This window comes from Phasianus colchicus, chromosome 9 (genome assembly GCF_987193195.1).
Source record: "Phasianus colchicus chromosome 9, bPhaCol1.hap1.1, whole genome shotgun sequence".
Classification (NCBI taxonomy): domain Eukaryota; kingdom Metazoa; phylum Chordata; class Aves; order Galliformes; family Phasianidae; genus Phasianus; species Phasianus colchicus.
The window spans coordinates 6,333,589-6,361,294 of NC_143444.1; the positions used below are offsets into that span (position 1 = coordinate 6,333,589).

The window sequence follows — 27,706 nt, forward strand, 5'->3', positions numbered from 1 at the left end:
TAAGTGATTGATAGCAGCTCTCAGTTACTGGGAAAAGTCTTGCCAACTCGAATATTTATGACACTTTCCTGAAGGGCTGCTTGATACAATATTCTGCACTGCTGATGAGAAACAGCATTGGCAGGTAGTGGAGAGCTGGAGATGTGTCCTGTGACATGCAAAACACCTGGCTAATTGCTCAGCGAGATTCCAGAACTCCAAAGAGCCTTCATCTTCCCCAGCCAGGAGTTTGAGAGCTGAGCCTTGGAGCTTTAATGATGAGCTTTGAAGTGTAGCAGGGAAAAGAGAGGCGTTCCCTTGGGATTTATGGCATCTCGTTAAGATGCTACGTGGTGGTAAGTAGCAGAGAAAAGAGATTTGTATGCTGGCAATGATTGAAGTCTCTTTCTTCTTATTTTTCAGGGTATGAACATAATCTTTCACGTAGCCCTGGCTCTCTTGAAGGTAAGTCATTGATCGAAGCTTTTCTTATTCAACTGTATGGAGTGTTTGAATGTATTGTAATGAAGGAGTGATCCTGGTGAGACTTCTGGGAGAGGGAGTAGAGGAAAAGTATGCACTGACGTAGAAATGTCTTCAAAACTACAGTTATGGTAGATTTGTTTTTCCTTTTTAAATTAAACTTAATCATATTGTAAAGTTCCTGGAACAAGGAGTGCCCTCTTAGCACTTAAGTGTCTCATATGAGACTATTTAGAAAACAATTCTGATTCACCTCACAGCATATTTATTTTATAGCTGGGTTCTTTCGTATAAATACTCAAGAAATGTGATGGAAATTTATTTGGTGTCAAATGTATTTGTAAAGCCAAGAGAGGAATGGAAGTCTTTTATGGAATGGGTAACTTCTATCTTTGGTTTAGACTCAGAGCTTACCTAAAGCAAAGAAACACACGTAAGAAAAACCCACCTGTGGGTGAACCATTGGCCCTTCTGATGCCAGTGAGATAGCTCAAAATGAACTTGTATCAACCTTCACAAGTTGGCTTTAGTGCACATCCAGTCCTTACATGGGCATATGATACAGAATTAGAAATCCCACCTTAGAATTCAAATGATTTGGTCCAAAGCTCAGGGTAGAGCAGTCTGCCAGTACTGACACAGCTGCCCCGTGATGTGGATGCAGACAGTATCATTCACCTATTGCTGGTCCTCCTGTGTATTTTTCCAGTTCTTCCTCGTTTTCCTCAAAAAGACAAACAGCCACCAGTTGAGCTCTTCACTAAAGAACAATTTTCAGGATCTCGACTCCTGCAGCACACAGTCCTACAGCACAAATGCTCCACAGTAGGAATATGTCTGTGTGCACCTATATCTGTCTGTCTGTCTATATGTGGTGGTGCTGCACTGCAAATTTCAGGGCACAGGCAATCACGTGGGGAAGGAAAAGCTAAGAGGAGGAGCGCAGGTAAGTAAGTATAAGACAGCAGGTAGCATTATGCTAAGGATATGTCCCAAGTAACTTATGTTGTACTCACACAGTCAACGTCAAGTGCTGGTGTCATTTTCAATGTGAGTATACGTGTTAAGTGAATCAGCCTATAAGCAGAAAAGTTGGTTAATGTATGTTTCCAGGGAAGTGCTCCCACACAGGAATCTAAATTTGTACGTACAAGAAATTGAAGGGTGGGGTTGAGAGGAGCGTGCACTCTTTTCTGCCTGTTTTGTAACTTGTTTGCAACCATGGAGGTGCTTCTGTTTTCTGCTTTTTATAACCCACATGGTTAAAGGGCAGCTTAGCAGGTGATGACATGAGAGATAGTGAAGAGGTGAGACCAAGCATCCAAGTGGCAGCCAGTTGGGATCAGAACCTGGAAACAGGGAGAGGTACCAGTGTATGAATCTTTAGCTGAGGAAAAGGAAAAGGAGGAGTGCTTGTGTTGAGCTGAAAATGGCTGGCAAGGCTTTCAGGAAATTAGAATTCAGTTCCACGTAGCTCTGTGGTCTGGCTTGGAGACCATGAGTATACACCCAGCGGTCTGTTTTCCTTGTGTTTCCTGCTGCTGCTGTTGGAGACAGTTGAACTGAGGTTAGCAACATAACAACTCTTTAGGAAACATGATAAGGCTTGGAATGGTGAATAGGAATTTTGTAATGCCAGAAAATTACCCCAGTTTCTTTTAACAGAAAATACTCAGTTCTGTCCTTGTATATATATATTCCACAACACACTGCTTTTCCAACTGATCATTTCTCTTTGGCCTTTCCAGGAGAGAAGAATTCAAGGAAGTGTGTTGTCAGTTTTGTTGTGACTATTTTGTGATCTGAAGAGTTTGCAAGTTGATTTTAGTTCTGCACATGGCAGATCTAATACTTGCGCAGGGTGCTGCATCCGTCATAGGCTCTTACTGGAAAGGAAGGCATTATCCCCTATAGATATTGCTATACCACAGCCATTACCAGCTACAAAGAAGACACAGAAAGTAGGATCAGTTTCTAAATCAGAAACACTCACATCAGAGCATATTTCCATAGTGGTAGCATCACAGGGCTGGTAATTGTATGTCATCCAATTAGCATTATGATTGGATTGCAAGCGTGGGTTGCTGTTCTTCTATGAAGGAAAACTTGGAGACCTGAAATATTTTTTTCCTAGTCAGATGTATTCATAACCCCTTACAGTCATTAGAGGTGATGTGTTTTAGTTTACAGGTTGTTCTAAATGGCAGAAAGAGAACATGAGTGCTGCAGAGAAAGAGCTCTGAAAGCTGTGAGGTTGTAAGGCTGTGCCTGTCGCTGGTTCTGAAGGGAATGGAAGCAATTCATAGAATCACAGAATGGCCTTGGGGTTGAAAAAACCACAATGATCATCTAATTTCAACCGTCTCCTATGTTTAGGGTCACCAACCAGCAGACCAGGCTGCCCAGAGCCACATCCAGCCTGGCCTTGAATGCCTGCAGGGATGGGGCATCCACAGCCTCCTTGGGCAACCTGTTCCAGTGCGTCACCACCCTCTGTGTGAAAAACTTCCTCCTAATATCCAACCTAAACCTCCCCTGTCTCAGTTTAAAACCATTCCCCCTTGTCCCATCACTGTCCACCCTCATAATTCCTAGGTTTTGTTCTCTCTTAAAACATTTGTTTTATTGTTTTCTCATCCTCAACCTCTTGGATTTAGTTTGGAGGAGGAAATCATCCAACAGTGGAATATGAGTCTTCATTCTGTAAATGCCGTTTTTCTTGCATTTTTGTGACGTGTGCGCCCTTCAGTCCCCCATAAAATAGCAACAGAAAGCTTTTCTCTTCAGCTCCCCCTGTTTCACTGCGGTTTCTCACTATTCCAGCCAGCTGCTCGTGCTTAAGGTTAGTGGCTATTGGTTTGGAAGCAGCAGTGCTGCTTCTGTGACCAATGACCCGCGATACCTCGGTGCTGTGCTCTTCAGAAAATGAACATGTGTTGTGCTGTCCTTTCCCTTTCCTCCTCCTACCTTCTGAGTATGCAACAGTGTGGATTAAAGCTCCTTAGCAGTGGAGGCCGCCCTTTGTGGCAGGACATTAATCTGATTTATCGACCGCAAAGCAGCTTTCATTTGCTGTAGCATCCCAGTGTTCTGCTTTTCCAATATGTGCTGCTTATCAGCATGCTGTCGGCCTCTCCATCCAGCTGGTGGCAGCATTTTACAGCTTGGCATTAATCACTGTGTTACATCACTTTGAGACTGCACCTGAATTAACATTCACTGAGCTGCGCTGGTAGCGCAGACGTTGCTCGCTTTTCTTCTTCTGAGCATCAGATAACAGCAAAGCACTGAGGTGGGAGGAAAAACCCAGTGCTGAAAGAAGCAGCGTGGAAGAAGAAAAGCGTGGTTCAGACAGCTCTGCGAGCAACGTTGCACTGATATTTTCACTTAAAATCCCTGGCAAGGCTGTTAGAGGAAAAGGAAAACGAACCGTTCCAGTTCTAGCATATTTTCAGATCTCATTTATCATCAGCTGGTTAGTTTCTTTGTTGGAAAATAGCCTGGAGAAGAGAAGACTGAGAGGGGATTGTATAAATGCCAATCAATACCTGAAGGGCAGGAGTCAAGAAGATGGGGCCTTTTCAGTGGTGTCCTGCAACAGGACCAGGGGCAGCGGGCACAAACTGGAGCATGGGAAGTTCCATACAAACATGAGAACTTCTTTACTGTGAGGATGGCAGAGTGCTGGAACAGGCTGCCCAGAGAGGTTCTGGAGTCTCCTTCTGTGGAGATACCCAGGACTCAACTGGATGCTTTCTATGCCACCTACTGCAGGGAACTGCTTTAGCAGAGGTTCACTTCAGTACCCTATTATCCTCAAGTACTTAAGTATATTGCTTGTTAAACTCAGCCAAATGTAAGCAGCATTTCTAATGGTTGCTCCGAGTTCTTAAACTGCTTTTCACTGCACACTATCTAATAATAACAGTCTATAACACAAACACAACAGTTTTGTGCTTCCTCATTGTTTCTGCTCCCATCTTTCCATCTCAACATTGTTTGTGCCAGTGTGTGCCCTACATAAAAGAGAACACCAGCTACAAAGACAGCGACAGCAGGTGATGCTATCAATTTAGTAGCTGACACTAATACTCCCTATATTAATTATTTGATATTTTTTTTAAATTATCCTATATGTGGACTGAAAAAGACCTTCTGGGCCAAAGAATTGCTTCTCTGCTCTACTTGCACCATTGTGTGACATGGCATCCATGTTATAATCTGGTAGCAGCAGTGTGCTGGTGGAACTCTGTTTTTCCTGTTGCAGTCTGAACTTCTTCCTGAGCTTTTTGCATTCTCTGCTCTTACATCAACATTGTCCTCTTTTCTTAGATTGTCCCATGAAGGGACACACTTATCACCTTCAATTACGTATAGATACCAGTCATATTCTTTAATACACAGCCCAATAGTCTTGTATTCCTGAACTTTTGAGCATCTTAGTGGTAGCCTTCATCTGCTCAGGTCTGTATTTGGCTGCTTGACTGTGCTGTGTTTTCTGTATTGACCTTGTACTGACACTTTATTGTCATGTATTGACATCCTTATACCTACAGAAATTTATTTTTCCAATAACTATGAGTATTGTATTCTCTAATTTTTTATGGAATAATACTTGTGACTAATCTTAAGGATCCACCCATGATTTTTCACTACTTTGGATATGGACCTCTACAAAGGCAAACATTTTGATTTTTTTTTTTTCTGTGCTTAAATATACATTAACATTTCACTTCTTAATGAGCATTTTAAGGATTGTAAATTTTCTTATTTCACTTCCAAAGCGTTAGGAATAGATATCTCACCTAACCTGTCTTGGGTTTTGTCCATCATTTGCCTCCTGAATTATCACTTGTGCCAACACAGAACTTCAAAACGACATCTGAGATTTTGCTCAGCATTAAAGATATAGCTGAAAAATGTATCCTCGTGAGAAGTGGACCTAGCAGAGATTGACAGAGCAGTGATTGATTCTCACAGGCCTTGGATTCTGTTGCTTATGGATGAGCTGTGCCTAATTCTTCAGGGAGCTCTGAGGTTTGCAGTGTAAGCCAAAATGGCCATTGTCACATCCCTTAAGGTGAAGCTGCCCTTATGCCCAACACACATCCACTGCTGATATTACCCCTTGCTGCTCTCTAGGCTGGGGCATTAGAGTTTAAAAAGTGGGGCTGAAGGGGGCTTGGGACAGTTTGTACCTCTTTACTTTCTCCAGGCCACTCATGATTTTACAGATCAGTATCCCTCATCAATCATCTATTTTACAGGCGTGATCATTTGAATCTATTTTTTTATCTCCTCCTCACCTGGAAGCTTCTGATGAGCCTTATTCCCTCACTATATACTTTTCGGTCTCCCTTGTTTCCTTTTTGAGGTAGGAGTACCAGACTAATGCATAATGCTGAAGATGTTGTGGAGTTGTATTGCAGAATAATGGCATTCTCAGTTTAAATTACCTTTACTTTCCTATTAATTCCTACCATTTGAATTATTTTGTTGACCCCAGCTGTGCTATTTTCATTGAACCATACATGATAATGCCAAGATATTGATTCTGAGTGGCAACTGTCAGCTGTCACTTATATGTAAAAATGATAGATTTTTTTTCCCATTTGCAGCAATTTACACTTATATACACTGAATTTTCATTTACTGTACTATTGCACAGTCACTCAGATCTTACAGTCCTTCTTTACTGTAAGCCCTGAATAATTCAGTAGCATTTGCCAACATTGTCACCTTGTGATTCATCCTCTTTTCTAAGCCATCTAAGGACAGGTTAACCAGCACAGACCCTGGCACAGGGTTGGAATCTGCTCTGAGAAGTAATTGCTTTGTCGTGTTCTCTCTGATAATGTTAAGAGATGTAAACTTCAGTAAATTCAGATTATTCTGTTGCAACTAGACCTGAAAAACAGGCACGACAAAGTAATTTCTGATAAGGTGAGAGGTGAAGCACTCATTGTGGGCACGATGCAATTCATATGGCTTTTCAGATTTGTTCTGCTGCAGGGTTTGTCTTATTCTTCTGCAGAGAAGAACTTGACAGAGAGCTTTCTTTTTTGTTCTTCGAGTTTTAGATTCTATTTAGCTTTTCAAAGCCAGTTATTTTTGCCAATGTTAAATACAACCCAGTTCCCTTTTTTTTTTACAGATAGCTGACATGTAAAAGAGAGATGCTATCATACGTAGGCATTGATCAGTTAGCAGCTGATATAGCAATTACGGAAATGTTCAGTTTATCTCAGCACTGACCTTTCAGTAGCATGCCCCATTATCATAAAAAAATTGATATTCTTGTGGACACGAAGCACGGGATGGGAGTTAAGTCCAGCAGGGCTCCACCAGAAGGGCAGGGACAGAGGGAGGGCACAGGGTTGGGAGAATGTGTGGGCAGGAAGAGGGTGCAGAAAGGGAGGAAGAAATCCTCGCCGCATCCATAGGGCTGTAATTTTAAAATGATGGGAGTTGGGCAAGTCACTGCTTTTTACAGCAAATTTCATGTCTTCTTAAACATGCAGGGGAGAACGCTGTTAAAACCAACACGTTTGTGTTTGGGCACTGGGTGCTCCTGGCAAAATATTAAGGCAGAGCTGCAATAACCATGTTGGCACATAGTTTTTCTCTGTAGAAAACATTGCAAGAAGCACAAAGCTCCCTCTTCAACTATCGTAAAAGGATAAATAGAAACCTGTCATTCTCCTTGGATTCTCGTGAGCCTTCTCTGTGTATTTTCTCTGTGTCTGCATCTCAGTATAGGTAGCTCAGATTCCATATGGTTTGCTTTGCATAAGGAGCATTTTTCCACGAGTCACTTTGTCAGAGTTCAGTGGACTTCTGCTGTCTGTGTCTGAGCTGACTAATGGCAGCAGTGCCACATGAGCAGGTATTTCATGGCCAGAAAAAGAATGTAACCATACTTAAAAAACAGATAATCTCCAACTTGGAAGTCAGAGCTCAAATAATGTGTGCTTACCCTAAGGCATTCTTCTTAGTGTGCCAGTTACTGCCTTCTGGGCCATTTCCAGGTTTTATGTTGACTTCAGCCAGGCCTTTCTGAAGAATCCAGGGCAGCAAGCTAATGGCAGGGCTGAGAGCAGTGCCAAAGGCATGGACGAGAGCAGCGAGGTCTGCATGAAGGACAAATCACAATTCTGCATCAGACACAAATAGAAGTAAGATGCAGTGTTCAATTAGGATGTAGAAATATTTGAGAAATGTGTAGAAATATAAGGACGAATCACAATTCTGCATCAGACACAAGCAGAAGTAAGATGCAGTGTTCAATTAGGATGTAGAAAGACCTGAGAATAGTAGGGAATATAAAAAGTCTCAAACTGCAGATCTAATGACAGGTCGCTGTTATGCTCTGTTATAAACAATGAGTGATGGATTTTAGCTGGCAGTTCAGGTTTTTTATGAAGCCTTGAAACTTCTCAGGGTTTCTAAAACCTGTTTTTTAAAGAAGAAATCCAGGGCTGATGTAAAAACTGTAATGATGGTAGTAGACCACATCCCTTGGGATGCTTGTCCTGTAGTTAATTTTCCTCCTTCCTAAAAGTGTGAACCTTATTTCTAACCTGAATTCATCTGGTTTTAGCCTCTAACTACTGGATCCTATTATAACTTTCTAGAATTAAAGACTTTATTTAATAATCACTTCATTCCATTATTCATAAGCCCGGATCTTACCCACAGTGAACCAAATCTTGTTAAGTTTGATTTATGCAAGGAGAAATGGAAGGCTTTTCACACGGCCAGCGCTCTGCATGCTCTGCCCACAGGTTGTGCCTGGTCCCCAGTGACTCTGCCCCTTCTGGTCTCTTCTGTCTCCTCTTTGTTTCCCAAAGCACACCATATAATGCTCTCATCTCTTCCTTTTTAACGTTTTGAGTCGTGTTTTCAGTCTCAGGTTGAGGATAGAACCTTGATGCTTCTTGAATATCATGCTTACCACTGTGTGTTTCAACAAGGTGTAAACACTTGTCTGATTTTTTTTCTGAAATTTTCAGGCTACCTTCCTTTCTTTAAACCCTTTCACCCTACAGAGATGGTTTAGTGAGAATTCAACCAGTGATGAATAACCAGTCAGTTATGGTGCTGACTTACACAAGAAGATAAGCTGGAGTCTTTGGAACTGCACTCTGATGGAGTTGGGGAGGTATAGGGGAGTCCCCATCACAATATTACTGTAATCTTAAACTCGAATGAAACGTGTTGGTGTTCATAGGATAATTAAGGTTGGAGAAGACCCCTAAGGTCATTTAGTACAGCCATCATCACTGTGTCCCGCAGTGCCACGTAGCTTCTCTTCAGCATCACCACAGTAGATGCCTGAGCTCAGTCAGGCTGAAGCATGGTCGCCTCCACCATCACAGCTGTCATCTGCTCCTCTGTGGGGATCTGCATCTCCAAAGCAGTGCTCCACAGCCTGAGAGAGGACAGCCTCTATCAAACAGCTTGCTCAGTTCTGCATGAGATTTGCGAGCCTGTTATTTGGCTTCAGTCCCACGTTGTTGTGAGCTGCCATCTCTGACCTATAGCTTCCCTCTGTGTTCCACCTGCAATGTGTGACCGTGAGCCAGGCTGACCAGAGTGGGTGGGGCAGTTTTTGGTAATTATGTCCTTTTCTTCATCCTTTTACATCCTTTTCATCATTCTTTACTTCCTTCCATCCAAGGCAATTTACTTGTATTGGAGAGTTCAGTGTGGGTGGTGTAGCAAACTGAATTAAATGAATTTATTTCTCTCATTTTCTCTGTTGTTTGCTGAGTTTACGTATGCTTGTCCATTGTGAATTAAAATGAATTTTCCTATTTAGCTACACATAAACGTGTTTCTTATTTCAATTTAGCAACCCCAAGCTACTGATTTTTACTTTGTGTCACTATTTTACCTAAACGCAATGTTTCAGAATGTGATAAACACATGATTTTTATATCTAAATAAGCAGGGCAGAATCGTTTTCAATTACTGTGGTTTAGGTGTCTAGAGCTCGTTGTGGTATGTTAGGAATTTCTTTCTTTCTGATGGGGTACCACTCTGTGATGGAAACACGCATTGTTCTGTTACAGAGCCCATTTTATAGCTGGGCAGCAGCAGCAAAGCACACTGCCTAAATGCAGGCCTAGGAGCGCAGCGATGTGCTGCCTTGTCCCCAGGCAGATGATGGCCAGAGCACCTGGGGGGGTGCAGGACCACGGATTTGTGACATCATTCCTTTCTTGACAAATGTGCAGTTAATTTCTAGAGTCGATTCAGAGCACATGCTGACATCATCCCCTCCCTGCCCGTCGTCTCCAGATTTAGAAATGCCTCCGGAGAAGGCCGGGCTGGAAGTGATTGTTGCTTATTTCATTCAGCACTGCACAGGCCGTGCAAAGCTGGCTGCATCTGCAGCATCTGCCTTTCCCTCACCAGCAGCCCCTTGCCGTGTCCTTTCCCCTCTCCAGTCCAGCAGGGACGATGGTTCCAGCCCTACCTGCCCATCTCCGTAGTGCACTTTGTGCCTGCGTTCTCCAGCAGCACGTCGGCCAGCAGTCCCTGTGCTGTCTGCCAGTCTCCTTTCTCCCTACCCACCGAGGATGCCGTTCGCGTACGTGAGCCTGGGATTCAGCAGCAGAGCCTGTCACAGTGGGATTGATGGGAGGTGGAGGGGAGGGGAGCCCATCCGTCCCGCCGCTCACTATTGGCTTCTTATTACGGCATTCTCCCCCGAGACGCACACTGCATGCTCATTCCCCCTCCCAGCCCCCTCCTCCCCATCCCTTCATTGCCGATGCACAGCGAGAGGCAGCAGCAGCCGCCGCCACGCTTGTCACCAGCCCGAGCTTGCAATGAGCTCATCCTTTTCTCTTTGCAGCTCCAGAACTGCCCCGGCTTTATTGCTCTTATCGCTGCTGCTGTCTGCTCGCACACACAGCCTCAGACACGCTGAGCCCTGAGAGCTCTCCCTCTCCTTTCTTGCATCAGAGCTCTCCCGCACTCGGTTTCTGCCATTTTCCTGCCTTTTGGGTACATTTTAGATCCATGTTTTCTTTGGTTTGTTTTTCACATCCTCTCCGGACTCAGCCTGAGCAAACACAGCGAATGATATTTTTCCTCGATTCTTAGCAAAGATGCTTTTCTTGCTCTGAGCTGTAGACGCCCATCTGAGCCGGTTTCCGAGAGCCGGGGCTGGCTCACCTCACCTCTCCTTGCACTTCTGGAAATTGGGGCTAGAAGCCTGTTCTTCTCACTCTGGATACTTACTACTTGCTGCTGATGGAAGAAGGGGTACCTTGCAAAACTCCGGCTGCCAAGCTCACCCCGCCTGTCAAAAAGTCCCAGGACATGCATGACGAGAGGAGCAAGCTGGTGAATGAGTATGCATGTCGGGTGCTGGAACTTCTGGGGATGGGGCATCGCCTGTTTGTGCCTCGGCTGCTTGCGGTGAGATCACGTTTTCTTCAAATTAAATCATTGTGAATTTGCCATCTTCCCTCCCAAACCTGCTTTCCCTGGGATTCTTTACACTGGATGGAGGTGGGAAACCTCACTTGTTTGTTTGTTTTTTTTTCTCTTGGCTTCTCTCAATCCAGCTCCTGAGTGCTGACTCTTCCCTATGCCCAGGAGGCTGGTGCTGTGATACCTGCAGTCACAACCAGGGCTCTTCCCATAAAACATGTCCTAAAGCGGTGAATGCTTTTGTTCTCAGTTCTGTAATGGTTCCAAATAAGCGTGCTCTATCTGCTCCCGGGTGCTGCTGGAAAGTGCTTTAATTTGCAGCAGCTCAAATTTGATAGTTGGAGCATCAGAGGTTTGTTGTAAGCATTTTAGGCAATGATAACAATTCAAGATGTGGTGTATTGTAGTTTTCTGCTGTTTCTGTGTTTAGTTTTGGTGAGGGAATTGAAATATAAAGTTTAAAATGCTTGTGTGGAACAATCTGGGTGATAAATTGTTAAAGCTGTTTTTATCTGCCATAGCAAATGATGTCTGTGTGTGAGATGGCCCGAAATTGGTGTAGCATCTTACGGCACAGAGAAGTGCACTTTCATCGTCACTGCTGCTGCACAAAACACACCCAAAGCCACACAACAGCAGAGGATGCAGAGTTGGTCCCTGCCTTGGGTGTGCTCTGGCTTTTGCCCTGGGGTTGGGTGGCAGGGCACATCAAAACGCCATTTGGGAGTCATGTCTGGGGAGAAGCAGCTGCTGCTGCCCCATGCCTTATTTCCACACCCTGCGTAGCCCCGTATTGCGCTGTGGTTGAGTGACCTGTCGTGCATTTTCATCGTGCTGCAGTCACTTGTAGAACTGGGTGTAGTGCTGGCTGTAACGCATGGCTGAAAGTGCTGTGTCTGAGCACTGTGCCTGCACAGCTCCTGGTGCTCCTCAGCACTCCCCCACCCCAGTCTGTAGCCTCAATGCTGCTGATCTCCTGGGAGAAGGCTGCCAGGTCGTTCTGAATTGGTTTGTGATGAGACAGAGCCACTAGGCTTTTTCACTTGATTCATCAGGCTTTGGAGCTGGGCCTCCAGGTGGGGAATAACAGGAAATTGGTGGACTTAGTCACCTGGGCAATGAGCTTTGCTGAATGACATGGTTGTTAAAAAATGGAGGATAAAAAGGGCAAAGCGATGCTAATAATGCCTGTTCTCTTAAAGAGGTTTGATTGACATTTATCCGTATTTTAGATGGCAGATGGAACATTACCTTCTGTAGTCTGGATCTGCAATCACCAGTGGCATTTAGAGCAGAGGTGCAGCACTGAGTGTACGCAGTGGGAAGCATGAGCCCATTGCTGGGTGCCAGCCCACTGCCTACAAAGCCAGGCCTTCTGGAAACTTTCACCTGTCCACTCAGGTTGTTTTTTTTCCCTGGGACATCTTTATACCAAATTGGGTTTTACAGAGATCACAGATTTTAATGGAAACCAGTATTTGTGACAGCATAGCTTTCGCATCCTAGAAGGGGACAGAAGTGATGCCAGTGGAAGGAGTCCATTGATGGTTCACATTGGTGGTGTGTGCCAGGTCTCTTCAGCCAGGACATGTGCCCAGAGCTGGGTTCCAGCTCCTGCACTGCCTGCTGCTCCTCAGCAGCTCTGTGTCCCCCTCTTGGGGTCATCTGACAGATCTCAAGTCTGGAGCTCTGCTTGGAGCAAAACTGAACATACAGCATTGAGAAGGAGCAGTCAGGGTAGTAGGAGGAGCTCGCATGCCTTCATACTGCATTGCACATTCTTCAAAAGCTTATAACCACATCTAGGTGTGTTAAAGATTAAAGATTATGATCTGAAAAAGTAGTGTAGGGTCACTTGAAAGCATTTTGGATTTATTGGTAGCACATATAATAGTGGAATAGAGTATGGCCGGGTTCTCCTTTGCCTTCCACTGGCTTTCTTCTTCCTGACTGATGCCCATTAGATTGTACAACAGGTTTATGCTCACTGGCATTCTGTAGAAATTCTTAACAGATATACTGTATATGCTTAATTCTATAGAAACTACTGTGGAATTTTTCAATCTGTTTGTATAAAAGAGGAAGAATTAAATCAAGGATACGCAGTGTGGTTGATCGGAAATTTCTTCTGCTCTCTGAGTTCCCAGCTGGGATCAGGGGATTTAGTTGGTACAGTCAGTGAGGAATGAGACTGCAAAATTAATAATTGAAGAAAAGAAAAAAGCCAAGCCTTTGTCTTAATCACATTTCCCTCAATATTTGGAGAGGTAATAATAATAATAATAATAAAATACACCGTTACTTAAGTTGGTCACAAAGAAAAGCTCAGATTTTCTGTTCTTGTTTTTCAAACATCTGCACATTCTCAGCACTTCATCTGTAGACTTGAATGCTTCCTTACTACTTCTGCAAAAGGGCTTGTCCTTCATTTCAGCCATTCCATATAAGGCCATTTTGTGAATATACTGAAATATGTGGGAAGGACACTTGAGGAGACATTGAACCAAACCCTACAAGGCAAGCGGAGACTTCAGAAGTGCATTGTTCTCCGTGAGTCTCCTCCTTTGCCTGTCTTTTTAACACATATTGTAAACACAAATATGATTATTTAAGAATTACATCTCGAATATTAAAAAATGCCCTGGAGTCCCCAGGTGCACAGCAATGCCATGTACCTGCCAAACTGGAATTAGCAGCTCATTAGGCTTACAGATGGCTGAGGGAAAGAAGTTGTTGGTGAGATCCGTGAGCTGAGTGATCTGAACCAGCACATTTGCAGAGCCCTGCCAGTCAAACAGCTGCCAGAGGGGACTGGAATGTCTTTGTGATTTATTGATTAAGATCACAAAATGTCACAAAATGTGAATCGTTGAATAGCAATAACACTGTGTACTTCTTTTGTACTACATATGCATCCATCCATCCGTCCCTCTTTCTAAATACACATACAGATGTACTTCTGTACACACACTGGTGTTTGTTGTTTCCTGTTTTTAATTAGTACCTGAAAAGATTTCTTTGCATGATGTACACAAATGTATGTATATATACACAAAACAGACAGCCCAGCTAACATTGGTCTTAAAGGGTTACTCTGATTTCTTGTCATTTTAATAGTGAAACTCATAGCTTTCTGACCAACTGAATATTTTGATGAAGTGAAAGCACACAGCAAAGTACACAGAACTGAACATCTGGGTTCCACCACTCATACTACCAAAAGATGCAGTATGATGGGTTATCATTTTTCAATTTCAATAGTTCCCATTGCCATAGCTTGCTCTATTTCTTACAGATTTTAATTGATCAAAGGCTTCTCAGACCTCAACATTCTCCATAGCTACAGTGTTGTGAAAATAATTGGTTTGAGGGTTGTTGCAAAGTCATTGTAGCAGTGATACAAAGGGAACCCGGGGAGAACAACCTCCAAGTATGAATTTTTACACATCTCTCTTGTTCTGACATATTTGCCTCTGTCTTTTTTGGCATTTGTTTATTTTAATGAAGTGCTGTAGATGTAAAGGGTAGGTGCCTCTGCTTCTCTGAGGTTTGGTGGGATAATTTAAGTGTTGATCTTTAACATTTAAGTTCTTTACAGAGAGAGTGGTGAGGTGCTGGAACAGCTGCCCAGAGAGGCTGTGGATGCCCCGTCCATCCCTGGAGGTGTTCAAGGCCAGGTTGGATGGGGCCCTGGGCAGCCTGGGCTGGATTAAATGTGGAGGTTGGTGGCCCTGCCTGTGGCAGGAGGTTGGAGATTCATCATCCTTGAGGTCCCTTCCAACCTGAGCCATTCTGCGATTCTGTTTTTAAAGAAAAGGAAATTCAAGAGCCCCCAATACATGATGTTAATTTTCAGAAAGCGAAACCAAAATACGCATTTCATATAGCGTACACTCGGGCACTCCAGGAAAAATGTTTGCTTGAAATGAGGGCAGCTCAGCACCTACTAAAATGGTGAAACTCTGACAAGAAGTGTGCTCTGTGTATGTTTAGTGCTAGGAGCAACTGTCCAGGAGCTGTGATTGAAAACAGCCTCCCACTGTGTCGAAAGCACGGCAGTCAGCCTGGCTGGCAGTTCTGCAGTGTGAAATCAATAACAGCAGCAAAATGGGGTTTAGAAGCTGCCCCTGTGCCCCTGCAGCTTGCTCAGAGCTATGGCTGGGCCAGCGGGGGCTGCAGGGCTGCGAGGACAAGAATCTCATCTCCACAGAGGGCAAATCTGCAGTGGAATAGGGAAACCTTTCTGGTCCATATAGCGATCACAGCTGTCAGCATCGCAGAGAGGAGGGTGATTGTTTTCAAGTAAGCAGGTTATCCTACACTTACTGCTTCTTTCCCTGGCACAGGCTGCCCGCAGAGTGCTGGGGTCACCGTGTCTGGGGGTGTTGGAGAACCATGGAGATGTGGCAAATGGGGGATGTGGGCAGCGGGCACGTTGGGCTGGGGTTGGACTTGGGGATCATAGAGGTCTTTTCCAGCCTTAACAGCTCTATGATGGACCAGCACTGCCCAGCTAACACTGTCCAGAGCTGTGTCACGGCACTGTGACGCTGTGCCCTGCGGCTGCTTTGGCACAGCTCTGTGGCTACGCAACAGGAGCTCATCTGCAGCGGGGCATGGCACACATCACCCTAGCAAACCTGGTCCAGAAGGAAAGCTGCCTTCCGAAGAGGAAGCGGATGCCTTGGCCAGAATTGTGTTCACGAGTGGGTCTGATTCATTGGATGCCTCAGCAGCAGCTTGCTGTCAACATGACATCGGTCTTGCCTTGGCCAAGCAGCCCTCCTGCCAAATTGCTGTGGGCAGAAGCGGATGTGCTCCTTTGTAAAGCTGAGCAGTGCTCATCAGCATCCTGACAGCAGCTCTTCTTGTGTGCTTGCAGGGATGACCCAGCAGCTTTCTGGCTGCCAAGGATGGGAGGATCCAACAGATCTTGAGGGAACTCTGAGCGGTTTGAAGACAAAGTTTAAAAAAAATGAATCCTGCAGTTGCAGGGAAACAGATCCTCCAAAGCTACTTCAGCTACACTTAGCATTTTCTCACTCTTGCCCTGTGATTAATGTAGCAGAAGCTATTAGTAAGTGCTCAGCAGGGCGTGCAGTATAATAATCTTTGGGAATATGTGGAGTGATAGATAACCATGCACAGTGCAGGTTTCGTCCTCATGTGGTGCCGAGCTCACATCCAGCAGTTTGCTGTTATAGGGGGCTGTGTTGCCCCACAGGTGTCAGTGGTGGCACTGGGGCGTACAGCCTGACTCACCCTGCTGTACGTTGGCACACTTTTCTTTATTTTTTCTGCTTCGAAAAGATTTCCTGTTTTGAGGTGACGTCCTGGCTGCGTTCTCTGGATGTCGGATCTCTGTCAGCCTTTTAAGGGAGCAGTCTATAGGCTTCTGCTTAGCTGCAAGATCACGTCCTGTAGTTCTTGCAGCTCCAAAAATGAATTCATTTGTCCCTGAGTCATGAATCATAATACCTCTTCAGCAGCAGAATGGGATTAGTGCAGAATGTTTCACATTTGTGACCTGTTAGGCTTGATACCACAGCGAGAGGTACAGTCTTATGACAGATATAGAAACAAACATGGGAAGCGTTCTCTGGCATGGCGTTCTTTGAGAAATGGTGTCACAGACTTCTGCACACTGACTTGCTGGTGCCTCCTATGAGTCATATGCATTTCTGCTTCTGCTGTTAATGTCTGTAACCATATATATCCATATATACATTGTCTTTTGAGAGCAGCGTTATAAAAGCCAGCGCTGTTACAAAGATAAGCTCTCTAAAAAATATTACAGATTCCCTTGTTTCTTTCTGTTGTTTTTTCCTTCCCGAGCTGCAGCTTGACAGGCTTTGCCAGAATCCCTTTCTTATCCTGCAGGTACAGAAGGCCAGCATACATTTGTGTGTGCTAGAGGCTGCACCTCTCTGCATGGCATTCCTCGGCTAAGTTTTAAGCTCTGGTTTGTTTTATGAGACAGGAATTAAAGAGTTGATTGCAAAGGTGATGTCTTTTGAGCCAGTGTGAATATCAGTGATTTGGAATACATTCAGTAAATGACAAATCTGGTGAAACAGCACGACTTCATGTTCTCAGTGTTTATAGAGTAATTCTCTGTGTTCCGTTACAGACCTCCAAAGAGGACCTTCTACAAGCTGATTTTGAAGGAGCTTTAAAATTCTTCAGGGTTCAGTTGCCCAAGAGGTACAGAGCTGAGGAGAACGCCAGGAGGCTGATGGAACAAGCCTGCAACATCAAGGTAAGGCAGTCTGTATTTCTGCTCATGGCAAAAGTGAGGTGCAGTGATAAGAAAGTACAGGGCTGAGCTTTTCCCTCTTTGCTTTGCAACGAGCTTTGTTATTAAAATCCTAAACTCGTGATCAGAACTCTCTAATTCATTGACTGATATATAAGCAGTGGTAGCAGCAGCACAATTAATCAAATATCTGATAATCACATAGTCGTGGGTCATAATTATTTGTTTTGTCCTGATGCTATTGATTTGCAAAGTGCTGCTGTGTGATACAGTTGTATTGAGTAGAAACTGAAATTCTGTTTGCTTATCAAGCTTACCGAGATGGAAAATCTTGTTATCCAAGGCTGTGCTTCCAAAAAGGAGGCTTGGAGAACATCTGGAATGCTGGTGTTGGGCTTGGAATGAGTGATGGCACACCAGAGGAGCCTGACTCCATTTTGTTGGTGGAAATCTATTAAAAAGGGCTAGAGACATTCACAAAACCATCATTTGAAAGGTTGAGCATTTCTTCTGGGATTTTTATGTTGTTGGAATATGTCTAGCAATGAATGGGCTTTAATATCTGGTCTGTTGGTGTGGCCCTGCGGTGGGCTGGCACTGTATGATGGGAGAGAAGGCTCTGCCCACTCTCAGCTGTTCCTTGTATCTCTCCATGTATTTATTCATTTGCTTTTGTGCTGCTTCATTTCGTCGTTTATTAAGTAAGAGCTCTTTCCATTCTGGTTAAAACATTGATCTTGTCAAAGAGCAGGGCTTGCCAGACTAATGATGATTCCAGCCAGAAACAGAGATGATCTATGCAAAGCTTTTATGAAAATTGGATTTGAGATTTGAGCTCTGCTGCTGGGAGTAAAAGATAGTTGGATGTTTCATGTGTAGTTTTTTGCTCTGCTCTTGGCAATGAGTAACCAAAGGACATAACGAGCACAGTAGATTTATCTTTTTGCTCTTAGTAACTGGTCAGTTATGCATCCCTACTGGGACATTCCATGCTGCCTTGGCTGTGTTAGCTCCATGTCTCACGTCACATTAAAACAAGGGGGTTGGACTGACTTCACGTTCACAGATGTTATTTATTTGGATCAATTCTTCTCACTTTTGCCAACAAAATGTCTCTAGAGAGCCAAGTCTGAATGAAGGAAAGGTAAACCTCTGACTGCAGGTGGCACGGGAACTATTTGATGGGCGGTGAAAAATCAGCTGATAAAGGACAAGGTGATTGAGAGTAATTAGTGTGAGTTTATGGAGGGGAGATCACACTGATAGCTTCTGCGATGAGATGGCTGGTGTAGATGAGAGCAGTAAAACTTCTGACACCATGACATCCTCACAGACAAACTGCTGAAGCGTGGACTAGGTATGTGGACAGAGGGTGGGCTGCAATATGGCTGAGCTGCTCAGCATCAGTGGCTGTGACTGGCAGCTGTACCCAGGGGCTGCTTCGTTGGCAGCCTGCAGATGGATCAGGAGCATCCTCAGCAAGTTGCAGATGGTTTGGGGTTATTTAATTCTCTCAGACTTGAATGGTGATCAGTCATGGTAATGGTTTGCCCCAGAGGTTGTGGACTCTCCATCTGGGAAGGCACTGACAAGGCAAGTGGCCCTGAGCAGCCAGCTGTCCTTCACCCTGCTGTGTTGGACAAGGTCCCTTACAAGGTCCAAAATTATGTAATTAGATACTATAATTGTGGTATAGATGTACAAACAGGAGCTAATAATTACAGAACTTGACATGGTCAAATAGGAAATTATGGTCTTGATAATTAACATCAGAAGAGGTCCCATGGAATGCAGAGGTTGTGTGAAGGGTATTTTTCTGTCTTGCTGAATGCAGCAAAAACCTGTTCTGTTTAAAAAACTGTCAACAAACAGACCTCCAACCATGTACTTTCTATTGAAAAAATTGTGCACCATGTGTGTGTCACTGCTTCTCACTTGTGTGTTAGTATTTGTAGACCAAACACCAGATGTTTTTAGGGTAAGTATCACACAGCAAGTGCCAGAGATTTTCAGGACTGCAAACTAATGGCTGAGGCATAACAACTTGAGAACAGAATCATGGTGCAGCCAGGCTTCCTGCTCTTGATCTATCTTCTCCAGTGTGTCATGGTCTTTTTTGCATTACCACAAAACAGGACCTTACCCAAGTAATAATCCACCTCTAGGTGCTTTTTTTTCCCCATGTATTTTGCCCTGAGCTCAACCTATCATGGTTCTAGAGAAGGCAGTGAAAAAATGCGTGGTGTTTTTTTCTCCTTAATTTCACACCGTAGTTTAACTCAGGATTTCAGGACCTAACCCTTGGATTTTGAAGGTGCTGCGTTGGAAGTAGTAGTCTTGTCATCCTATTTTTAAAATAAGTCTGAAAGAACGAGCATCAGACTCTCCCTTGAGAACTGTTCTGTGAATACGAAGAAGAAGCTCCTATTAACTGAAATTGGTATTTAAAGTGTGGTAGAGGCTGTGTCATTCAATTAAGGGTTATCTCTTACTCACCAGGTCTGAATTTCCATAGCTTACCAGTGAGGAAATTGCTGTGATCGAAGTCAGTGGAATTAGAAATAACTGTTGCATTTCTCAGCACTGATTGGTGGACAGCATTCCTTGGCTGAGGAATGGTGCTCCATACTCTGAAATATTGCCTAAGAAGCTTCCCTTTGGTTTGGTGTGTGCGTGTTGCACAGGTGCAGAGTTAAGGTCCCACTAATATGTGGCTGGTGTGTTATATCCCACATTTGCAGAATAAAAGGTTTGTTCAGCTCGGGGAGGCTGAGTCGAGAAGGTTTCTGCTGAGACTCTTAGAGTAGATGGAGACCTCTATTGCACAGATTTCCCAGCTCAGAATCAGTCAAACAGGGCAAAGGCATTAATTCTCTGGGTAGGATGGCAGATGCTAATTTAAGGACTAATAAAAATTTAATAAAAGACTAAAAAATGGCAAATGATGAAAATTTAGATTTAATATATGGGAGGTTTTCCTCCTTCCTTTCCTGTTGGTCTTCCAGCCTGCGATGACCACACCTTTCATTTTGGTGTAGCCTTCATGGAAGAGGGACGTGTTCCTCCCAGAGCATTCCATAAGCTTTACAATTGTAAAAAGGGGCTTGGGGGTGATTTTATGCCAGAGCAGAGAAGGTTGCACGTTATGCCTCTGTGATAAGGAATCACCTTAGGGTGACTGATTGGCAGTGTGTTTTTTGCACTCACACTTTTAGGGGGGTGGGATTTGGAAGTTTTTCTCTGTGTCTGGAAGCTCAGTTTGATGAGCAAGCAAAGAACTCAGTCTGTTGAGTTGTAGGTGGGCCAACCTGCAGCTCAGAAAGCAAATGGGATCCTGGGCTCCATCAGCAGAGGGGAGGCATCAGGGACAGGGAGGTGATTGTTCCCCTCTACTCTGCTCTTGTGAGGCCCCACCTGCAGTGCTGTGTCCAGGTCTGGAGCCCCCAGGACAAGAAAGACAGGGAGCTGTTGGAGAGGGTCCAGAAGAGCCACAAAGATGATCAGGGGACTGGAGCACCTCCACTACAAAGACAGGCTGAGGGAGCTGGGCTTGTTCAGCCTGGAGAAAAGAAGGCTGCGGGGTGACCTCATTGCAGCCTTTCAGTATCTAAAGGGAGCCTACAAACAGGAGGGGAATCAACTCTTGGAAAGGGTTGATAACTGCAGGACAAGGGGAAATGGTTTGAAGTTGAGGGAGGGAAGATTTAGGTTGGATGTCAGGGGGAAGTTCTTTGCTATGAGAGTGGTGAGGTGCTGGAACAGCTGCCCAGAGAGGCTGTGGATGCCCCGTCCCTGGAGGTGTTCAAGGCCAGGTTGGATGGGGCCCTGGGCAGCCTGGGCTGGTCTTAAATGTGGAGGTTGGTGGCCCTGCGTGTGGCAGGAGGTTGGAGATCCATGATCCTTCAGGTCCTTTCCATCCCAGGCCATTCTGTGATTCTGTGTGATTCTGTGGCAATGGGAGTCTCACTGTGAGATTTTCTCTGTAGGGCAGTTTCTTTGTCTGACAGCATCCAAGTGCTTTCAGGGATTTCTGCCCATTTGGGTAGTAGGGTTTGGTGTTCAAACTGGTGTTTCAAAGCCAGCACTGTGCTGATGTGGATGCATTGCTGCTGTTTGATCTGGAAGCGAGATTTTGCAGGCATGGTTTAACAAGGAATTACACATTGATTTTTGTGAATTTCAGCAGAAAGAAGGAAAAATAGCTCTCTTGCTCTCCTGTTCCCTCTCTAGGACATTCTCTCACTTGCGTTTGTGTATTTATCTGGTTACTCAGGTTTTCTTGCTATTGTGTGAGGAGGCAAAACACCATGGATGGAGCAGAAAGCCCCGAGTCTGGATGAGCCTCTTCTTCCTCTGATTCTACCCACAGTGCATCCAATTCATCTTCCACTGTGAAGGGCAGGAAAAAGATTGCTCGTTTATCACCTTCTTGAGAAAAGGCCAAACCAAATTGAAAAGAATAGTGTTTAGATCTATAGAAAACCCTGCTGGGCCTGGGTCTGAATTCTTATTAAAAGCCAATGATCAATTGCACTTATTATGTTGGTGCTGTTATCTCCCAAGCACAGGATCCTGTTGTTGCCATAGGAGGCCAGTGGGTTTTGATGCCCACTCTTTTTTCACCTTCAGCTTCTTCCTTCCTGCTTGGCTTTGTGCTACACTGCAGCATGATGACCTGGCATCTGACAATCAGATTGGAGTGGCTACAGTGGACTTGGATGTTTCATATTCTGTCATCTCAGTGATAAGTGTCAACTGTGTGGAAGGAGTTATCAGCTGAAATCAGTTTCAGCTAAGAAATACTTATTTATTGAACTCTGTGTGTCTGGTTTTCCAGTGAGCAGACACGGTGGTGAGATGAGATTGTCATGGTGATGAGGCATTAGGAAAGCTGCTCTTTCTCTTACTTCTTTTTTAATTTGCTTGGAGCGGGTATTGTAAATGAAATCAGGCAGATCGTTAATTTTTATCAATAAGGAAGAAATGATATCATTTTCTTATTAATAACTGATCACATTTTAACTATCTAAAGCAGCTTTGTAATCTGACTGAATACAGATATGTTGGTGCCCTTGTAGTCGTTTGTGTTTGTACTTCCCACAGCAACGGCATCACCAAGAAGAGCACTAAGGTAAGGATCTTTACAATGCTATGTAAGCTTGAGATGGAAGAATGGCTAGAAATATCCTTTGTTTCTATTTGCAAGAGTTGTAGCACAGCATGTCATTAAGAGAATCTGAAAGTTGTTCCGTGGTCAGGCAGGCTGCAGATGGGAGATTTCCTCAATTTTGTGTTGTTGAGGCCAGGAGTCCCAGCTGTGCCCAACAATAGGTGGCTTCTGTCTCAGACCTGGGGAAGGAAGGCATGCTCAGGTCTTCTGGCTTCATCTTGAGTCTGGCTCTTTCCTTCCGGATGAATAACATCTCCTTTCTGTTCTTAGATCTCTGTTATCACTAAAACCTTTTCTGGGATTGTCTCCTCATGTGTTATCTGTGATGATTCCTCCCTGAACCCAGATTGTTAGCTCTCACACGGGAGGAGGATGCTACCATAAGGCCAGGTAGATAGCACAAGGTTACAGATGAGCTACAGAGATGGCTGTCCCTTGCTTTCCTCCACAGTAACCTAAAGTTACCTGACCTTAATTCAGAATGACTGGACATGTCAAATGGAACCCAGGCAGAAGGTTTCACTGCATGTTGTATTTGCCAAAAGCTCATTTGGATCATGCAAAACTGTTAAGATTTTAAGTTGAATCATTGTCTTCACTAGGAGAAACCCCAGTTTTGGGGGCAGAGAGGGGAATTAATTTTATCTTTCATCCTTTTTGTGAAAAAGATTCTGAAGATAGTGCAGAGAGCTACTGATAAAGGAGGCATGGAGTCTTGCTGTTTGATATTTCTCTCCTGTCAGGTATATCACAGTTCAATTAAAGTAACTCAGTTCTGTGAGAAACTGATTATTTTTTTTCTTAAGTTGAGTCAAATGCATTTGAATCCCAGGTGATGTTGGCATGGGGTTTTGTTAGGCCCTGGCTAATACGGTGACAAGTTAAGATGTTGTATGAGCAGATTTCTACCTCCAGTGCTCTGGAGGTCAAGTGGTTGCAGAGGATGTCGAGTTCCCATTGTGAGGGTGATAGTTGTTCTGGTTGTTCTTCAGAAGCAGAAGTCTCAACTCTCTTCTTTTTTTGAGGATTGCCTTGAGTTTGAGCATTGTGGAAGACTGTGATGACGGTGCCCAGCAGGCTCCAGCACCTCTTGCTCACAGTGAGGTGTGTTCCTCCTGTAGGCACCTTTGTGATGCACGAAGAGGCTGTCGGGAAAAAATTAATCACAGATTCACCAAGATTGGAGAAGACTTCCGAGATCATCCAGTCCAACCATCTACCTATCACCAACATTTCCCACTAAGCTGTGTCCCTCAATACAACATCTGAATGTTTTTTGAGCATCTCGAGGGACGGTGACCCCACCACTCTGTGTTCCATTGCCTGACCTCATGGAGAAGAATGCATCTCAGGATCAGCACTTACGACCACACATCAAATACAGACATAACTCCAGGCGTACCTGTTTTGTAGAGGAAGCTGCAGTTGAATGTGCAGTTGCTGAAATGCCTAGAAAGGAGCTCTGTGCACCACACTTACACTGGCCAAGTGTTCCTTCAGCACTGACAAAACTATGAAGCTCCTTCCTGGAGCAAATTCATCTCTCCTTCTCCTGGACCATTTTAAGCAGTCAGACGGAGGAGAAATCCTTGCTGTCGGGTCTGCTCTGCTGTTTAGGAAATGAAATGAGGTAACAACTTTTGAAGCACTCTGCTATATTGAGACCTAAGGGTAAAACTTTAAAAATAAACTTTAAAAAAGTACTAAAAAAAAAAAAAAAAGACAAAGGCTGACAATGTTCCCTTTTTTTTTCCCCTAGAGCTTTTTGCAAATGAACAAAGAGAAGGCATTGAGGACAGTGTTTTCATGCATTTTTTTTTGCTGGTGTTTGGTTTCTTGGGCACCTGCAGCTGAAGTTCTCTGCTTTAAAAATAAGCGAGCCAACAAAGCTATGTATAGAAAGATGGCACTGTGTGTTTTATACACACAGAGGTCTGCAGGTGGGGTTCAGAACCGAATCCCTATTAATAACTTCCCATTACAAACCCTGGGGGCTATTTTTGCCATTATTGATAGTGTTAAATTCAATGAGTGGTTACTTGCTGTGTAAGCAACCAGCAGCTTCTGGAGGAGAGGTATAGCCGAGTGCCTCCTGATGGCAGCACTCACAGTTCTAGGTCTCCTTGTGGCTTTGCTTCAGGATTTTCCTGCAGTTACTTCCTTCTATTTTTGCTATATCATAGCCTCCTTCCTCTTGTGGTAGGGAAGTCGTGTAGTAAACACAGGGTTAGGTTATTTATCTGGTTTGTTTGTGTTTGGGCTTATGTAATTACATCAAGCTGGTAGCCATAGGAGAAGGGCTGTATGCTGAAGGCTTTGGAGGATGCAGTTAAGACAGTATAGAAACACCCTAGTGTGTTTGCCTCTATCTGCAGAGGTGTTTCTTTTTATTTAAAAATGGCAATGTGTCATTTCACTTTTCTGCAGGTTTTTAAATAGTTTCTTGCTCTTTGGCTTTTTTGTATCGCTCAAATCTGACACAGTTGCTTTTCATGCAGTGGTGCAAATGCCTTTCAACTTCCTTTGCATAATTAATACCATTTCCTTGACAATAATTCCTAACCAAAATTTGATTCTGCAAGTGAAATCAAAAGCTGTGGAAAACAACCAAATGCAGAAAATCTCGTCTCCGATTAATCAGCATGGTGCTCATTCCCTTAAATCAGGAAGCACAGGCACAAATTGGATGCACACACCCCAGGGCATCACATCACATTGAGTCACCGGTTGCTGTGAGAACAGAGCTGCAAACTTATGAGCTTCACTGGACCTTCAGCCCAGCTGCACCTGCGTGTGTCATCAGCATGGAGGGGATCTTCTTTGCCCCTGTCCCAAATATGAAATAGAGGTGTGCTTATGACATAAATGTGACACAGCTGATGTAGCCTGGAGGTCAAATCCTTGACCTCCGAAAAGAAATAGAAGTACAGCTAACCTTCTTAGCAGAATCAAGAGGTTGTCTGAGCAGCAGTGACCTTAGCCTACTCCTGAGGAACTGTCTTCCAGCAGTCTGAGAAAGCCACCTGGCTGGGCCACCCTTACCCAGCAGGGAATATCGATTATATCTCAGCTAATCAAGAGTCATGGATGGGATTGGAAACAAATCAAGGCCTTGATTCCTAAATGGCTAACGAGAATGCTTTGTCCTGCTTGCTCACATGCACACTTTCTCCCCCAGGGAAAGCTGGTTGCAAGCTACTGTATTCAGTAGCATTTACATTGTCTGCTTAAGTGTTTTTCTCACTTCAAGCTCTTTTCTTTTTCCACTGTCAGTGGCACAAGAAAATTTTATTGTCAGGCTGTTAGTTTTGATGACTTTGCAATCTGCCTGACTTGTTGGAAGCAAGGGGAAAAAAATGTCCTTGCCTTTGTCAGTCCTGAAAATAGTGAGCGTGATTTATTTGTGATGTAGAGATGGAAGGGGGCAATAGCACTGAGAGGAGCTGCTACTCAGTGACTGCAGAGTAGAGATCCCAGCAGATGGAGGTAAGAAAGAAGAAAAGTCATCTTTGCACAGGCCCATCTAGGCACACATCCCCTTGCTTTAATAGCAGGGTGTTCAGAGGCAGATTTGACTTTTGTTTCCCTTGTAACACAAGGGGAAATTTAAGTGCGTGTTGTCATAAACTTCTACCATGTCACAGAATCATAGAATGGCTTGAGTTGGAAGGGACCCCAAGGATCATCAAGCTCCAACCCCCTGCAGCAGGCAAGGCCACCAACCTCCAGAAGTGTATGTAATTTGTTCTTCCCTCTTCTAGCAGAGCTTTAAGAAGGGGTTATCCTTTCCTGAGCCTCCCTGGATCAGGAGAGCAGCATCTTGCTCAGCAGTCTGTGTCTCCCCAGACAGGATGCTGGAGAGGGGCTCTTCCCAAGACAGAGTCTCTCCAGCCCGTTGTAATCTCTTTTTGCAACGTATTTTTATCTTCTACTCTGAGATGCAGCAGCACCCACTTCTCCAGCTGCTGTGACAAACCCAACAGCTTTGGGACGTGACCCAGATGTGCCTGGTCAAGGCTGGAGGAGGAGGAGGCCCCAGAAAGGTGTGAAGGGGCCTCGGATGGAAAACCCTTAAGAATTCTCCTCTTCTTGCTCTCTGACAGCAGGGAAACTCCTGATCTGAAGTGAGAAGTGAAAGGAACATCATGTGGGAAGAGCAGGGAGCAGCACTATTGAAACCAGCACGGTGACCACCAACAAGGAAACTACAAGACATTAAAAGAGACTTTGCATCTCTTGGAAGGACACTGAAGGGATCAGGAGCACAAGTGGTTTTCTCCTTCCAACCCAAGCCATTCTATGATGTTTCTATTAAAGGGTTCCCTGCAGACCCTGCTAATTCACTCCAAGGTGAATTAGGAGGACAGATGGCTGTGGGCAGTGCCAGAAGCCCATCTTGGGTTCTGCTTGTGCTCATCAGTCTCTCTCCATCCAACAGCTGCAGGCTGAGGCCCTAATGGCCTGATGGGCAGGAAACGAGAAGTGCATTCATAGATTCAGTGCTGAGTTGAGAGCACACACGGGGCTCTTGAGGGATCGTGCTCTACTGGGAGCAGCCAGGAGCCCCTCTTTGTTTTCCTTCCAGCTTACTTTAACATCCACAAGATTTCAATAAGAATGATGTCTTACAGGAGTACTGTGTTGCAGGCATTGCTTACAGAATACCTGTTTAAACAAGAGAACTGTTTGCCTGTATGCCTTATGGGTTTTCAACCTTTGAGCCACGATATAAGCATGTTATACAAGTCATACGAGATCGTGTACATCACAGGAATCTGGGGACAGGGGGAGAGGTTACAAAAAGCACACAAATATTTTCACATCAGTGAGGTAAAGGGGTTTCACAGGTCCTATTGCAGTGTGCAGTGTGAGTACCTGCCTTATTCCACGCATCTGGGTTTCGTATTTGTCCTCTTCTTGTTGCGTTTATGATAAAAAGGGAGCTGTAAGCATTAACAAGAAGATAACTAAGTTTGTATTTCTTGGAAGTAACAGTAATGATTGCTCTTAACATTTTTATGTGCCTTATGCTGCACTAATGGACCTAAAGCAGCATTTCCATTCCAAAGGCAAATCTGTTGACAGCAGGAAAGGAAACAGCTTCTACAGAAGTGTAGAGAGCGTACAGGAGATGGTAATGTAGAAAGGTACTGAGCTTTTAGTTCTGTGGCCTTGTCCAAATAGGAAGTAATTGCAACATAATTAAACTCTAAAAGTCTGGAAACCATCTTGGTTGAAAGAGAGTGGCATTTTAAGAGAAATATGCGTGTGTTTTAGTGTGTCTTGTCTTTCAAGCTCCTAAGCAATGTTGGTGTCATTTGTTCTTCCTTTCTTTTCTGCTCTTTGTATGCTCTCCACCCTACATTTACCAC

At 44.3% G+C, this 27,706-nt stretch overlaps 1 protein-coding gene across 6 annotated transcripts in view; it reads left to right on the plus strand.

Moving 5' to 3' along the window:
• The window catches only part of RABGAP1L (RAB GTPase activating protein 1 like), a 214,823-nt gene that overhangs the window by 147,367 nt on the left and 39,750 nt on the right, over positions 1 to 27,706 (plus strand). For all 6 annotated transcript variants that reach the window (XM_090145951.1, XM_090145952.1, XM_031595541.2 and 3 more), the window contains 2 exons: positions 403 to 444; positions 17,039 to 17,167. In XM_090145951.1, coding sequence (XP_090002077.1) covers positions 403 to 444; positions 17,039 to 17,167 — 171 coding nt within the window. The remainder of the gene's footprint in view (positions 1 to 402; positions 445 to 17,038; positions 17,168 to 27,706) is intronic.